Here is a 15,036-nt window from a genome sequence, read left to right on the forward strand (position 1 = left end):
CCCGCCCCCCCCCGCCCGTGGGTGGGGGGGTGCGGGAGCCGGTGTGGAAGGCGCTGGCTCTCTGGCTCCTTGGCTTTTTGCAGCCTGAGGGCTTCGCGCCGCTTGGAGTCAGTACCAAGTTTCCCCAGAGTTGTCCGAGTTCGGAGCGCTCGGAGCGTGTGATAGCGACAGCTTCACCTCGTGCTGTGGGTTCCGCGGCATGACTCGCGGCTCACAGTGCTTGGTGACTTGCACGTCTCTGCTTACATGTCTGTCCTTACAGGCAAAATGTTTTGTTGTTTGTTGTTTTTTTTTTTTTTTTTCCTTCTCTCTTAGGAGTGTGGTGCTTTAGTGAACTGTTTTTTGTGAAAGAGCCTCAGGACGTTACTGTCTCAAGGAAGGATCCGGTGGTTTTAGACTGCCAAGCCCGTGGTGAAGCTCCTGTAACTATTACATGGCTGAAAAATGGAGGCAAAGTGTCTGAAAATGAACGGATCTACACTTTATCCAATGGCTCGTTGTATATCAGTGAGGTGGAAGGAAAGAAGGGAGAACTGTCTGATGAAGGATTTTACCAGTGCTTAGCTCTGAACAAATATGGGGCCATTCTCAGTCAAAAAAGCCACCTTACACTAGCAAGTAAGTCCCAGCTCCTGTTTATTAACCTGCTCGTGAGTTTGTGACAGCAGTTCCCTAAACAGCACACAACAACCTATCATTTTGATTGTGTACCTGAAAAGTTAAAATGCAAAATTATGGAGTAATTCTAGAGAACCTTTATTTCTTTTTAAATGTTTAAAGATTATGAGAAAAACTTATGGTGGTCCCTTTTTGAGTCTCTGCTGTGGCAGAAGTGGTGCAGGCGCCTGTGAGACCTCTTGGGCAGTGGTGCCTTGTGTGGGTGGCTTATGTGTGTCACCAGTCTCTGGAGCAGGTGGTGATGCAGAGTAATGCTGGCTACAGAAGTCCTGGGTCTTGTTTGCCAAGTGCTGTTCTAGCAGCCTGACAAGGGTTATCTACAGAATTGATTAAAAAAACCAAAAAAATTCCTTGTTCGGTAGCTTGATGTTGTGTTGTGCCGTCTTGGAGCAGGCGGAATGATTAATATAGATGTTTATCTCTGGAGAGGAAAGAGGGGAAAGGTTTTCTGGCCAACTGTAAGGCCTTGCTTTTCTGACATGTGTTCAGCCAAGCAGGTGTGGATGCTATTCCTTTTGGGACTCCTCTGGAACCTCCCACAAGGGCCTGTTATGTGTTTCCACTAGGAAGCGAGAGTCGCGTTTCTGGAGTGACTCCCTGCTGCTGGATGAATGGTGAAGGAAATAGTTGTGTCTAAGTGCTTTTATGGCTTTAACAGACTGACCCCGGGTGTTTGTTGCCCTCTATTTTCCTATCATCTTTAAACATTGAGCAAGAGATGTGTGTGAGGAACGGAATGCTGTGCCTTTTTCCATGGCAGTGCAGAGCTTTGCCACTAGACTACTTCTACAACATGATCTCCTTTTGCTTCCCAAAAGTACATAGGAATGTACTTTTCAAAGAAAAGTAAATTTTGGCAAAGTAAAGAAAACTTTCATTTCAAAGAACGTATAACACAGAGAGTACACAGTTTATGTAGTCTTCTCATGTTCCCTCTATAATAGGACTTAACTGATGAATTTAATCTAATAGGAAAAGACTTCCTTTGACCTCTTCGACCCTGTTTTTAGTAGCAAGTTGCATAAAACTGGTGCTGGTACCTCTGTGAAAACTTGACATTAGTTCTAAGTTGCAGCTTTTACTAAATTCAACATGACAATAGTTATTGAAATTGGTACATTAGCTTACATTAAAAGATGTGTGAATGTTAACATTTGTTAGGTTTTTTTCTGTGTCCTTCTGACCTGATTGTAAAAACTGTCCACAAGATCCCCCAGGAAGGTGAGAAAAGCCTTGTTCTGTGAGCCAGAGCATTGGGTGGTTCAAAACCATTCTGGAAGCAGGTGGCTCCAAGTGAATGCTGAGTTTTCACATGCTGTAAGAATGTGAAACTCTGGACTGTTCATTTCAAAAACCTGCCTATGTATTACTTTTTATCTTGCTCATGTACAGGATTAATAGACTAAGTAATTCTTGGGTGCTTTTGGTAAAATGGTGAAAAATGAAGTATTACAATTTTTGACATTTAAATTCACCTCACTCAGAGTGTCAGCATGATTAAAAATTAGACAAGAAAACCCTTCTAAAGAGGATAGAATTTTTTTTTGTTGTTGTTAACCAACATAAAGCTAAGCAGCCAAGTGGCTGATGCATTCTGTGTGTAGGTCTGGAAAATTCAGGGCCACTTTAAACTGGAAACATTGCAGGATGAGCTCTATGCTTAATACTGGAGAACTTCCGGAATACTACAGAGCATTACAGTAGAATAGCATGGTAATGCAATTGTAGTATTTGGATTTATTCAGACAATACTGGGCTTCTGTAAATGTTTGCTTCTAGCATACACATTGTTTCATCAGAAAGGTGGTTTAATTTTGCTGATTTTCACCAAGAAAGACTTGTGAACCAATAGATTGCATGCTGTGGAATGAGATTCTTGTTTTGCAGCCCTTTTCTTTTTCCTTCCCCCCTTCTCTGTGGACTGTGACAAAAGGTTTCTTTTTCTTCTTTGAATACTTGAAAGGCTTTCTATGGCTGTTGGAGAAAACTGGAAGAGATAGCGGATCCATAATGATCACAGTAGGTGTTGTTGACTTAGTGATTAAGTGGTTAACTAGTGACCAAACATGAAGTTATCCTATGTAGCAGGCTCTTCTCTTTAGTCATGCGCCAATATGACTCGTTTCAGATTGTCATCTTTACTGTAAAGCTGTGAAATGTGGCAGCAATTTGTATTGTGATCATTTGGAGCCCATAAAACATGTGCAAAATTAGTTTTCTCTCTCATTTTCACAGTGTTTCTGCCTGCTCTCACGAACTGATTGAACTTTGCAGACGTTTTAAGTGAAATAAATGAAAGTCTTGTCGGGGGATTTTGTAGCCTTACAATTTTTCTTTTTAGAAGCAGTTGTCGGTTGCTGCAAAGGCAAATTACCTTGTGGTCAGGGTACAGAAGGAACTATACATATTAAACAGGTGGAGAATAGGCATTAAATGGGCATTCTTTCTTTGGAGGAAAAAAGCAAATGCTCTCTTCAGTTACTGGTAGCAGCAGGGTGTGAGGATGTTCTTTTACTTTGCCTGGTCAGAGGTTTTTCCAATAAGCTTATCTTTTGCTTCAGAATTGTAATGTTTAGTGTTGCATTTGGAAATCAAAAACTTTAATCTGTCCAAGAGTTTAAGATCTGAACACACAAGGAGATCAGGTCTTGGTTTCTAAACTTAGAAACTGGAAGCTGAAGGTTGCACTCTTGGCAAGAATTCCATTATTCATGTGCAAATTAAGAATTCACAGGGTTAAAAGGTTAGAAACTGGCCAGGATGAGGTTTACCCTTGTGATAAAGAGCAGATGACCCTCATTCATTGGCCAAAGCTTTCATGTAGCTCCTCTGCAAAGTTAGTGATTGCCATGAATTGTTCTTGAGGAATGCAGAAATTCAAATGTGAGCAGGCCTTTCCTTAAGTGTCACTATGGAGCCTTATCTCCCGAGCACATCAGAGTAGGTCTGCAGGGACAGGGTTCCTCCCCAGAGGCCCCAAGGCTTTGCTTTCCTGTTGTTCATCCATGCACAAAAGAATTTGACTAATTTAGGGCTCTTTTTTTTTTGTGAGATCCCCCTACTTTTTTAGAAGGAAGCTCTGGTGCTGAGGTGGTGCTTAAGTAAAACTAAATATTAGTTTCAGTACATGCTTGTAGTTACTTCCAAAGCTGGCTGATTGATGTGGGAGCAGAGGAGGAGGTCCTATCTGCTTCTTTGTGAGGCAACATGGGGGGGGGAAATGGTACTACTTAAGAGCATGACTTACTCAAAATTCAACTTTTGTCACTGCTACTGAGAGAGATCCCTTTTAACTGAATATAAAGGGAATGGAGACTCCAGCGAAAGTCCTTTTGGTACAACTTGGAATCAGCCAAAAGTAAACAAGCGGAGATTTTTGTTTTCCTGCATTTTAAAATTTAGATTTAACCAAAGTTAACCAAGATTTTGTCTAAAAATAAAGCTCGACTTCCAATAAGATATTATTCAGGAGAAATCGAGAAGGTGGATCATGTTCTGAAGCTGGTAACATGGGCACTGGGCAGTGATTGGATAGGTTGTTCACTGTTTATTTCCTTTTCACAAAAAGTGGAAATGGAATTCTTGAGATGGATGGTATATAAACAGCATTCCTAGATAACCCTTTCTCCTCTTGTAACTTGGCTGAACTGATTTTAATGTTTGTGAATTACAAGAAATGTAGGCCTAATTCTTCTTGTACAGGTTTCTACATTGCACAAGAGGGAAAGGTTATGCAAGCAGAAGGTTTCTGGGAACATGTTCCTGGAGGGAAACTCTGTGTGTGCCCACTGCACTGCAGTTTGTGGAATGCTGGGCCCTTTACACATAGCAGGCTATACTTTGTGGAAAGTTCGTAATTTTGCTTACCTGCTGAGGCAGTGATTTGACTTCTGGTCCTGCCAATAATTGGCTGTATTTATGTTTTTATAGCCTAATAGCATCTTTTGCTCTGCTTTTAAATATTTGCACTGAAGAGTGCATCCAGCTGAGCCTCTTTCTGTACTGTGACAATCATGTTTCCTTAGCTGTTCCAGCTGTTCGTTCCCACTTTGGCATTGTGCTGTACCTTGTGTGGGCACAACTGCATGTGTAGCTAACTGAGCATGGACTAGTCTGGGTTAAAATAATAGAATTAAAACAAAAGACGGTGTTTAACCCAGATGAGTTCCCTAATATGGTTTGTCTTGGAGCCACTCACAGTGATTGCACTGGTGTAACTGAGAGGACTGGTGTGGAGGTTGGAAGACTTAGTGGGGACAGGGGAAGGCTAAGGAAACTTAGACTCATTAAACTACAGTCTTTGTGAAACATGTAAGCAAAAATTTTGCCCTTCTGCTACTGATTTTTTAAAAAATAATTTAGTATCTTGCCTTAAAATAACAGGATTAATAGCTGTGGTCTAACAATATAGTTTTCATTTTCTATGGAATCTGTCATTTCAGGTGTCTTTCAAATGCGTATAAAACTCAAAGGTATGTTTAATTATTTTAAATAGTAATGGAGAGAGGTACAAATTGTGAGAAAGAAAGGTGGTGTTAGAGGGCAGAAGTGGTTTTGGACTGTGGTGGAAGTGAAATGGCAAATGGCAGCTGTAGCCAATAGTCTTGTATTGAAAGAGATCCAAAGTTTTAATGCTGTAGAACTGGTGTGGTTACACACAGCTTGAGGAACCTGGTGATCTAGGTTTTGACAAGTGCTGCCCTACTGCTGTTGCTTTGATTGGTTGATTTGAATATCCTGAGAGAAAAATTTATTTCTAAGCTGAGAGTGAACATGGCTGATCCTTAGTGCATTTAAATTCCAGTATTTTTAGGCAGGAGGATGAGGTTCCAATGTCTTAGTCAGCCATGTCAGTTGATAACAATGAAGAAGAACTGTAAGATTTTTGTTCTTTAACTGAGATATCCTTGAGAAATAAGAAAACTGAGAAATATTATCTTTCTTAACCCTTTTTATTGTAGTATTTTTCTCTACAACTCTCCAAGTGTATTTTGACCTGAAGTCCTGCAGCACATTGACAGAAGACAATTATCCTTTTAAGACACAACCATACTTTTTTTTTGGTGGTGGTGGTACTAGGGAATTCCCTCCTTTTTCAGCAATGACTGGGCTGCACTTGTAAGAGTCTTCCACAGAATAAGAAATGTGCTTTTATGTTATTACCAAGATAAAAAAAAACCCCAAAAACTTAGTGCACATGAACAGTGTTCATTTCCACTACCATGTTACTTGAGAAGTGAGCTTTTTATGGATTTTCTCAACACCTCAGTTTCAAATTTGTGTCAAGACTAATGCCAGACTGAGGCCTTCCATGCCCTTGCTTTTCTTCCTAGCTAGTAACACCAAAGCTGTTAGGGTTTATTTACTAGTTTTTATCAATGTAACTTTACAATGTATAAAGTTTTTACTAGTGTCCCTTTTAAAAGACTGTTCAATCTTTTTGTCAGTGTATTCTGTAGCGAAAGCTAATAAAAACTTCACCTACATGAGAAGTATTGAAGGAAAACATGGTGCTGTGCTACATGTTGTTCAGAGCTGTGACCAAAAGCACTCACTTCTTACCTGGTGCAAATTCTGTGTGTGCTATGTGCACTAGCCTATGGAGATTCCTTTCCTACTTGCAAGCAATGTATGGCAGCAAAAGATGCTGTTCTGTTCCTGCAGTGTGGTGCTCCCCCCCACTGCTCCCTTTCTTCCCCCTCCCTTTTTCTCTGCATTTCTTGGTGTAGAAATTGTTGAAAGGGCATTCAGTAAGGCCCCCTTTTGTCAGCCAGCTCTGATTATCCTGAAGAAAAGGATCTCACTCTGAGCAGTTGTTTGCCTAGAGACTTGTTGTCACGTCTTCACAATTTAACAGCTGTGGCTATTGATGGTGTGCAGAACAATTTAAGACAATGACAAAAGAGAATCTTGGAGGAAGAATTTAAAAGTTACTAAGCGTTTTCCTACAGAAATATGGTCATGCCCATTGTTGGACAAATTTGTGCTTGGTATTTGTTTGTTTTCCTCAGGATTTTGTATTTTCTCCACACTTTATCTCCAAAATTGTGGACATAATCTTTATTTAGTTTTGCTTTTTTGTTTTGTTTTGTTTCTGTTTCATCAATAGGCCCAGCTGTTAAATTGGGATTGATTACTTCCAGTCTTTATAACTGGTAATCACCACCTAAGTGAAAAAGTAATCAACAATGTCAAGACTCCACATTTTGTTGAGTAAGTGTGGGTTGTATGGTCAACATTAGTTACTAGGGTCAACCTCTAGGTAGCTTTTAAGCAACAGCATTTTAAGCAGTGTCTACATTTAAATGTTGATTGTCTCAGCAACTGAGTTAAAGGTGGAAAAAAAATTGCACTAGATCACTTGTGTTGGGAGGTAGAAATCCATTTGGCAGCCTTCCAAAACCTGCATCTGTAGTGGAAACAATTTTTGGTTGTACAAATTAAATTGTTACTTTTTAAAGACATAAACAGCAGACTTAGGGAAGAGATGGCTGTGAAACCACCTGAGTATGGACAGTTTGCCTAAGACTTAGTGTATGGAATTATTGTAACGTCCTCCTCTGTTTTTTCTGTATGTAAAAACTTTGGAGGGAGATGGCCTTCCTAATTTATTAGAGGAAAATAAGAATAAGCATTACTAGACAGATTTTTTTCCCTGCTTCTTTTACTTTGTTTCCTACCTCTCAATAATAAGTCTATTGGTTTTGCTGGGGTTTTTTTTGGTTTTTTGTTTTTTTTTTTTTTTTTTCCCAATTAAATCAAATTTTGTCTTAGGTGAGTGGAAGTTTTTATTTGTTTTTAACAACATAAATGCCCTCAAAGACAAAATAAACTAAGTGGCATCTGGATAATATGGTTAGCATCTCAAGGCCCTTTTCAAAGTGCTTGTTTCTCAAGTGCCCATCTCTTGTACTTCTGGTAGAGGTTTCTGACACAGCAGTGCATCTGCAGCTTAGGGAAATAGAATCTAGGTATCATTTCCCCCAGAGGCAGACAGGTTTGCTCCTGAAGTTCACTTAGATTCTTATTATCAAAACCCAAAAATGACAGAATGTGTAATCTTTGTATTTTATGGGGTAAAAATTTCAGGGTTCCTGAGTCTTTCTGTGCCAGTATTACACATTAAACAACTTTTAAAACTCCCACTGTGGTCAGGGTCTGACTTCTCTGACTTCGGCTAATGAGAAAACTGTAAATTTTTCAGTAGTTAAGCTTGAGCAAGTTATGTTTGCTTCTAGCCTGCACACTGTAGCAACAGTATTCTGTAAGTACCTGCTTGTTTACAGGATGTCAGAGCAGTAGAATGCAATGTGAGAAATGAAATACTGAAAATGAACTTGTTGTAAAAGACATAGGAATGCTGACAACAAGCTTTATATCCAAAGCTTTTATCAGGATTATATCATTTGAGGCAAAAGTTGCAATGTACCAAGACACTACTTCACCATCTCTGGCAGGGTTACTGGGGAGAAAGAAAGTCCACAGAGAGTGCAGTTATTTAACCTTCTGTAGTCATGATTCTTGCATTTATACCTGTTTTAACTGACTTCCTCTTCTGATTAAAATAATGAGAATATACCCGTATTCCCATAAATTATTTGAAAGGGGTTTTTTGACGTTGTTTCTGCATGTAGGCAAAGCTTTGGGGAAAGGAATGACTCCTGGAACACAAATGTCTCTTCTTCTCAAGACCTCACAGCTGCATTTTTACTTGTATTTTACCAATTTTTTCAATGGTAGAATAGTGCTAAGCAAATGACACCTCCAGCCTTGGAGAAGAACTGTGTTTGAAAGCAGCATCTGCCATCAGAATCCTGGTACAATTCTCCTGGACAGTGGGGAGTAAGATGATTGCTGTTTCAGGATGGTGGCAGAAATGTATTGTGAAAAGCATGAAGCCAGCTGCAGAGGGGGTCTTTGATATATTTTCCCATCTACAGAATCTTAGGAAGAAAACTTCCTGTGTACTGACTGATACCAAGGGACTGGTGGTCGGATGGGTTTGGTCTCAAAACATTGCAATTCACTGTATCTGTATTCTGGTGTGGAACATCTTTGCCAAGCACATGTTTTAGGTGGATGGTGGCATGGGTGACAAATTCCATATGTGCAAGATTTTTGGAATTGCAGCTTCAGGTGGGACAAACACAGTGTTTTAGATAGAAGAAAAGTCTGTCTTTAGCTGCAAGCTACTCTGAGTGTATTGATGACAAAGCAGCAAAACTTACCTTGTCCTAGTCCTCTAGCCTCAGAAGGTGTTAAAATTATGATTTAGAATTTAATAATAGCAATAATTTACCTTGGCCTAGAATTGTGTTAGAAATTTGCTCTTCAACTCTGAGGTGCAATAGTTTAATTCTGAAATTATGTGCTTATGAGAGAGAGTTTTAAAAGAAATAGTTATCTGATTGACCAGGCGTAAGAGGTACTTTATTACAAGAGGTAGTAAGAGGTAAGTTATTACAAGAGTTAAGCATGTCATCTGGTGTTCTTTTAATACATAGCTGGGGGGAAGTTAAACTAAGTCTTTACAGCTTGTGGTGTGCATCCTGTATAGAGTGATGAATGAATGTTGGAAACTGGAGAGGATTCTTTGAACAGAAGCAATTTTATATTTTCAAATTTGATTTTTAGCATCTTCAGATAATAATCTTGATCACATTGATTGAGTACATTGTTTATTCTCATTTCAGTAGATCAGAATTTCTAGTGTAAAACCTGGTTTCTGGGGTTTTCTTGGCTCTATTTTGAGGTATTTCAGATTAAAGTCTAAACAAGATAAAATAAGTTTAGAAAACCAGCTTACATCTCAGCCTTTGCAGCATGAGTTTCTCATATGAACAGCAAGGCTCCATCTTCTCCCTCTAAAATCGTAAAAGTTATCTATCAGCATATTTTACAAAGTGGGTTTGCCAGCTCTTTTAAGCTGTATTGAGAGACACTTTACACCTTAAAATGGAAAGCAAAACATATCAAATAGAAAAGCTCTTCATTTATTTGCTGATCTGTTCTAACATTGAAATTTTTCTCATAATTTGTGTCCTCTCCCATGTTCGCACTCTTTCTTCTTTCTCATGTCAGGTGCAGGCTGATTTTGCTGCATTTAGTTTTTGTTTTTTCATTTTCTCTTATAAATGTCACATATGTGCTATATCATTGTTTTGGATCTGCAAAACTGCTTCTGGTGACCCCTCCTTCCTTATTCCTGTCTGATGACTGGAAGGAGGTGCTGTTTTCCAGTGCGAGCTTATTTTCACAGCTGTGGCAGAGGAGGGAAGTGTCATAAGATACTTTGAGGTCAGTTTTGACCCCAAATTTAGATGAGGTAAAAATGATTCCACAGAACTATAATATCTTGTCTCAGGTGGTCTGTCTTTCACTTAAAATCAGACAATAATTATGATTAAGAAAAAGCTATTTTAATAACCATTGCAATAATGTACAATAAAACCAGTTCAGTGTTACACAGTATTGTTTTTTGCTTTACAACTTGTTACAGCTGGAAGTTTGCAAATAACCTGTTATCTTTTAAAAGAAACCTTAAAGTCTTTGAACATGCAGAAGAATTTTAAATGCTTACTCCTGCTTGTACAATCTTGAACATATTAATAAATTGCTTAGATGACTTATCAGCAAATTAACTAGTGTAAATTATTAAATTACCATTTCCCTGTCCACATCAAGATCTCTAGTAAACCTCTAATAACTGTAACATGTGCCTCAGGCAGAGCTGTGCATTATGTATGTTCTTTGTAGCGAGAATTCGTTGACTTTATGAAGCCATTGACAGACATTTATCATTTTGTTCATTAAACTTGTCTGTGACATCCGGTAAATTGATGTTAACTGGAAATATTCTCTGGGAGTTCTGGCACGACTCTGTCATTTTGCCTGAGGAGAAACTTTGTACATAGCATGTCCCAAATTACAAGGGTGAAACTTCCTTCCCCCACCTCCTCTCCCAAAGCCTAAGTGAGCATATGACCAGCTCTTTTTTCCCCTCTTGCTTTCAATGCTTATTTATGCAAACAGCCCTGTAGCCTTGCAGTTTGCAAGCAGATTTATCATTGATCTTCAATAGAGGTTGAAAGTGGATCTTGCTTTTATTAGTTCAGCCAGTCTGTGCCAGGAAGGCAGCTCAATTTTATCCCACAGCATATAAGAAATTAACTGCGAAATTCTTGGTAGCATTGATGGGAGTTTTGTGACATTCCCAGCACGGGGCAGTTAGTACTTGTTTTTAATGGTCATAATCTTTACCCAATGTTGCTTGTTGCTGAGTCTCATAGTGTTTTGTAAGTGACCAAATGCATTGCTGAAAGCCTTTTAATAGTGTAGAGCAGTGCTTTGTTTGGTCTTCTGAAATTACTTTGTTTGGAATGATGAACAATTTTTTCTGCTTTTGACCACCAGTATAGAAAAAAATACACACTTTTAACACCTGCCAGTGTTTGATTCCTGTGGGATAGCTATCTCTGGTAATGGTAGAGGCTGTTAATAGGATATCTGCCTGCCTTCTAGTGTTCCTGTTGTGCTACCTGGATCCAGCTGTATCAGGGATCTTTCAAACAGATATGAATGGACTAACAAATTGTGCCATAACTAACCAAAATATTTATTAAAGGGTCTAAGATACCATCAAAAAATTGAATACCCAAAAAATCCATTACATAAAATTTTTGTCTTTTGAGAGAAAGAGTAGAACAGTTGGCTCTTGAAAATATATTGTGTCTCACTACATAATAGTTCACTGGATTAAATGAATTTATTGATTTCTGCTTCTTTACTGACACACATTTATGAGCAGTTTCTTTGGCACCATGGCCACATGTCAAAGGTCATAACTTTCCTTCACTGTGGAAGAATAAAAGCTTTCAGATGGTGAATCCCTGAAATCTAAACAGGGCTTTATCCTCCCTTCCCCCCTCTATGTAATTACTGGTTTTGCATGGATTTATTTAAGATAAATACACAATAATAATAAAAACTATACATATTAAAGGAACTCCTATATTATCTATCATAAAATGACTGCAGGAAACTCTATACATAAAAGACAACATATCTAACCTGCTAATAGGTATTATTATGGAGCACATGGTAGTATATTAGACTCCTTTATGGTCAGAAATTTAATTGAAAATGGTCAGTTTTGAGAACACAATAAATATTTTTCATGAAGAATTTTATTACACTTCGGTTTAAAAACAGTATTTCTTTCCTTTTAGGGTTGTGTATACTTGATATGCCAGAGGAGATCCTGAGAGCAGATCCTGCTGAGAGAATGAAGCACATTTGAAATCTGTGCTTTGTGTTTAGATGAATGTTTATAATGTTGACATTTTCTTTAATGACCTTCATTAGTAGTAAGTAGCCCGTGGAGCTTTTCGTCTGTACTAGATATGAAAGTCCTCTCATGACGTAAACATGAAGTTACTAAAAAAAGAAATTGCAGTGAAACATAAAGAAGTTTAATCAGTCCACTAGTTTGCTAGAGGTAAGTAGGCAGGAGTAGTGGGGCTTTAGGACTCTCTAGGAAGAGCTTGTCTTCTGTTTCTGGCAGCTACTAACTGGTAGATTAGCTCTGACCCTCTCAAGACATAGCAGTTGAAGGTAACCTCAGCAGGGTGTTACTTTGATTTAAAATAATTAAAATATTTGTGCTAGGTAAGGTGCCATAGGTTTGAATTGTTAGCATGGCTGGCTATAGTCCTCTTAGCAAGGATGTTTCTGAATAGCAGAGCCTAGAGTTCTATCAATGGGAAGAACACCCCATGATTTTCTAAGAAGGCATAAAAAGTCCCCCCATCGCCTGCCCCAAGAAAGAATCAGCTGCCAGCCTTTATTTTTGCATAGTAGAGATGAAGCCTATTAATCTTTTAATCATGATTTTTAAAAAAGCTTTTAATCATGATTCTTGCAAAAAAACTATCATGGTAGACTTTTCTTCTACTCTGTTATTTTTGTGTGTGTGTGCAAATGATGATCTTATTCTAAGGGAGCTAGTGGCACTCTGCTCTTAAATTTACCAAATATTTATATTGTAGAACTGTTGTTGCTAATTTTCTGACATGTTAACCTTTTGGATAGAAATTTGTCATGCAAGCATCCATCTCTTTACTTTTAAATTTTTCTAATACAGTATTTTTAATCAGGGCTGTTTATCCTGTTGCCTTGAGCAAATCTAAGATGAAACTGTTTTCTGTGTTTTCTCTTTTTTTCACCAGGACAGCATGGGGATGTCTGCTTAGGGAACAGAGACATGGAACTTGTTGGGGAAGTGGTCTTTGTGTCTGGAAGTAGCTTTTGTTGTTGCTATGACTAGAATTGGTTGTCATGTAAGTTCTGAGGAAAAATCTCAAACTTTTTTGGTTTTTTGGCAAATGTTCACACAACCTTACTCAGCTTGACTAGCTAGAGACACAGAAGGTGCTGCTTGTGCTGAGCATGTTGCTTGTGAACACCAAGTTGGGCTTTCCCTCTAAGCAGTCCCGGACAGATGTAGACTTGCTTTTTTTTCCTGTCCTGCATTAATGAGGAGCTGAAGTGTGATCTAACACTGCCTGGAGAAACCAGCTGGCTTCGAAAGCTGGAAACAATGCTCTAATTACCTGGAGAGGAAGTTTGGGAGGGGAAGGGGGTGAGGTGGAGGTGTGAGTGGTATCATGTGTCTAGAGGTCAGGAAGGGTATTGGTGGGAAGAGGCGAGTGCTGAGGAGAATCTTGTGGAGTGAGGGGACCTGGGCTTGGCTCAGTTTGGAGACTGCCATGGGTACAAGATTGGAGTGGAAGAGGACCGGGAATCTGCCAAAGACTGACTCAAGAGAGTGTGCCCATCTGAGCAGCTGATCTTTCAGGACGTGGAAAGTGTACCCAGGAGGCCTGAACTTCCCTTGGGAACTTCAGAAAGACAAAAAATAATCTAGTCAGGGGATCTTTAGAGTATTAAAAATGCATTGCTGCTTCAGCCAGAAGCTTCTGCAATATGTGACATGAGCCCACGTGTCCCTACTTTTCATGGGAAGTCTTTGATTATGTGTTCCTTATGGCCTTGATATTTGATACGAGATTCTGAGGTTTGATCAGTTGGAGCTGCAACAAGTTGGGGGAGCTGTCCGTGATTGCAACACGTGGAGTGCTGTGAAGGATCAGTGTCATGTCTTGGACGTCTAAATTTAGTGAATATTTCAGTCCGCATCCAAATGTTTGTCCATACCCAACAGTAAAATTAAATTAATAATGGAACGTAATCTCAAGGTGTTGTGAAAGTGGATGCAGTAACATTTGTGAAGAACTGTAGTGCACAGCCCAGCAGGAAAGGCCATAGGGAAGTTGGTAACTCTGTTCAGGGCAATGCTTAACAGAGTGTAATAAACAAGGAATGAGGCCACACACTGAACAGAGAGGAGAAAACAAAATATTGAATAGATGCTCATTATGTGAGCACCATTCATTTGGTGCTGTGAATAGTGGGGGAAGTGGATTGTGCAGTTGTATTGTTTCCTAAAGCATGTATATAAACAGAGCAAATCAGTTACATAAACAGCTTCATTTCTTCAGTTTCCCAACTTCTGAGCATTTGGGCTTGAAAATTTTCGTTGTGTGTGTATACACACATGTGAGAGACAGGTATATTGAATGTGTGAGTGGGAAAATTTAGGGATTGGCTTCATTTATCTAATGATGTATGTAACACAAAAAAAAGAAATAAATATGCTTGAAAGTATTAGAGTTTTATATGGACAGGATGTCATGAAAAAAAGATTTGTAACAGAGGTGTGGCAACTTCTTAAACAAATAGATTTGTCAGAACTTTCTGATTCAACCAAAATGTGGTATCTGAGTATGTATTAGCAATAACTTTAACTTGATAATAATAATGCTCAAGTAGTATTTTATATATATATATATATATATATATATACACACATATGCTCATCTATACACTCTCTGGTGTTTGTCAGTACAAACTTTACTCTGCCATATGACTGAGATGAAAACTGGGTTTATTGCTGGTGCAGAGAAGAAGGGCTATTTTGAGGTGCCAGGCAGGACTGTGTGCTCCAGTGCTGTGGAGGAGTTGGCACCTGTGGGTTTCACCTCCTCTTTTATCTGCTCTGTCTCTTCTCTGAAGTATTTACTCCCCCACATAGCCTGGACTACCACCTTCTTGTTAGGCTACAGGTCTTATGTTGAGCCATAGGACGGATTTTTGGAAATACAGCTGTGCAGTCGTGACTAGAGAAAAGCCCCAGTACTTGGGGTGGTGTGTTGTTGTTGTTTTTCCTTTCTTTTTTATTTTTGTTGTTTCTCCTGATACATTTATATAAAGAATCTCAAAAGCAGTGAAGTATTCAAG

General features: G+C 38.9%; 1 protein-coding gene across 1 annotated transcript in view; it reads left to right on the top strand.

Annotated features, from left to right (window-relative positions):
- PRTG (protogenin) overlaps positions 1-15,036 on the top strand; it is an 87,603-nt gene that overhangs the window by 874 nt on the left and 71,693 nt on the right. Inside the window, exons 2-3 of the mRNA XM_017736862.1 lie at positions 84-189; positions 316-618. Coding sequence (XP_017592351.1) covers positions 84-189; positions 316-618 — 409 coding nt within the window. The remainder of the gene's footprint in view (positions 1-83; positions 190-315; positions 619-15,036) is intronic.

Source organism: Corvus brachyrhynchos, unplaced genomic scaffold (assembly GCF_000691975.1).
Source record: "Corvus brachyrhynchos isolate BGI_N302 unplaced genomic scaffold, ASM69197v1 scaffold200, whole genome shotgun sequence".
In the NCBI taxonomy this organism is placed as follows: Eukaryota; Metazoa; Chordata; class Aves; order Passeriformes; family Corvidae; genus Corvus; species Corvus brachyrhynchos.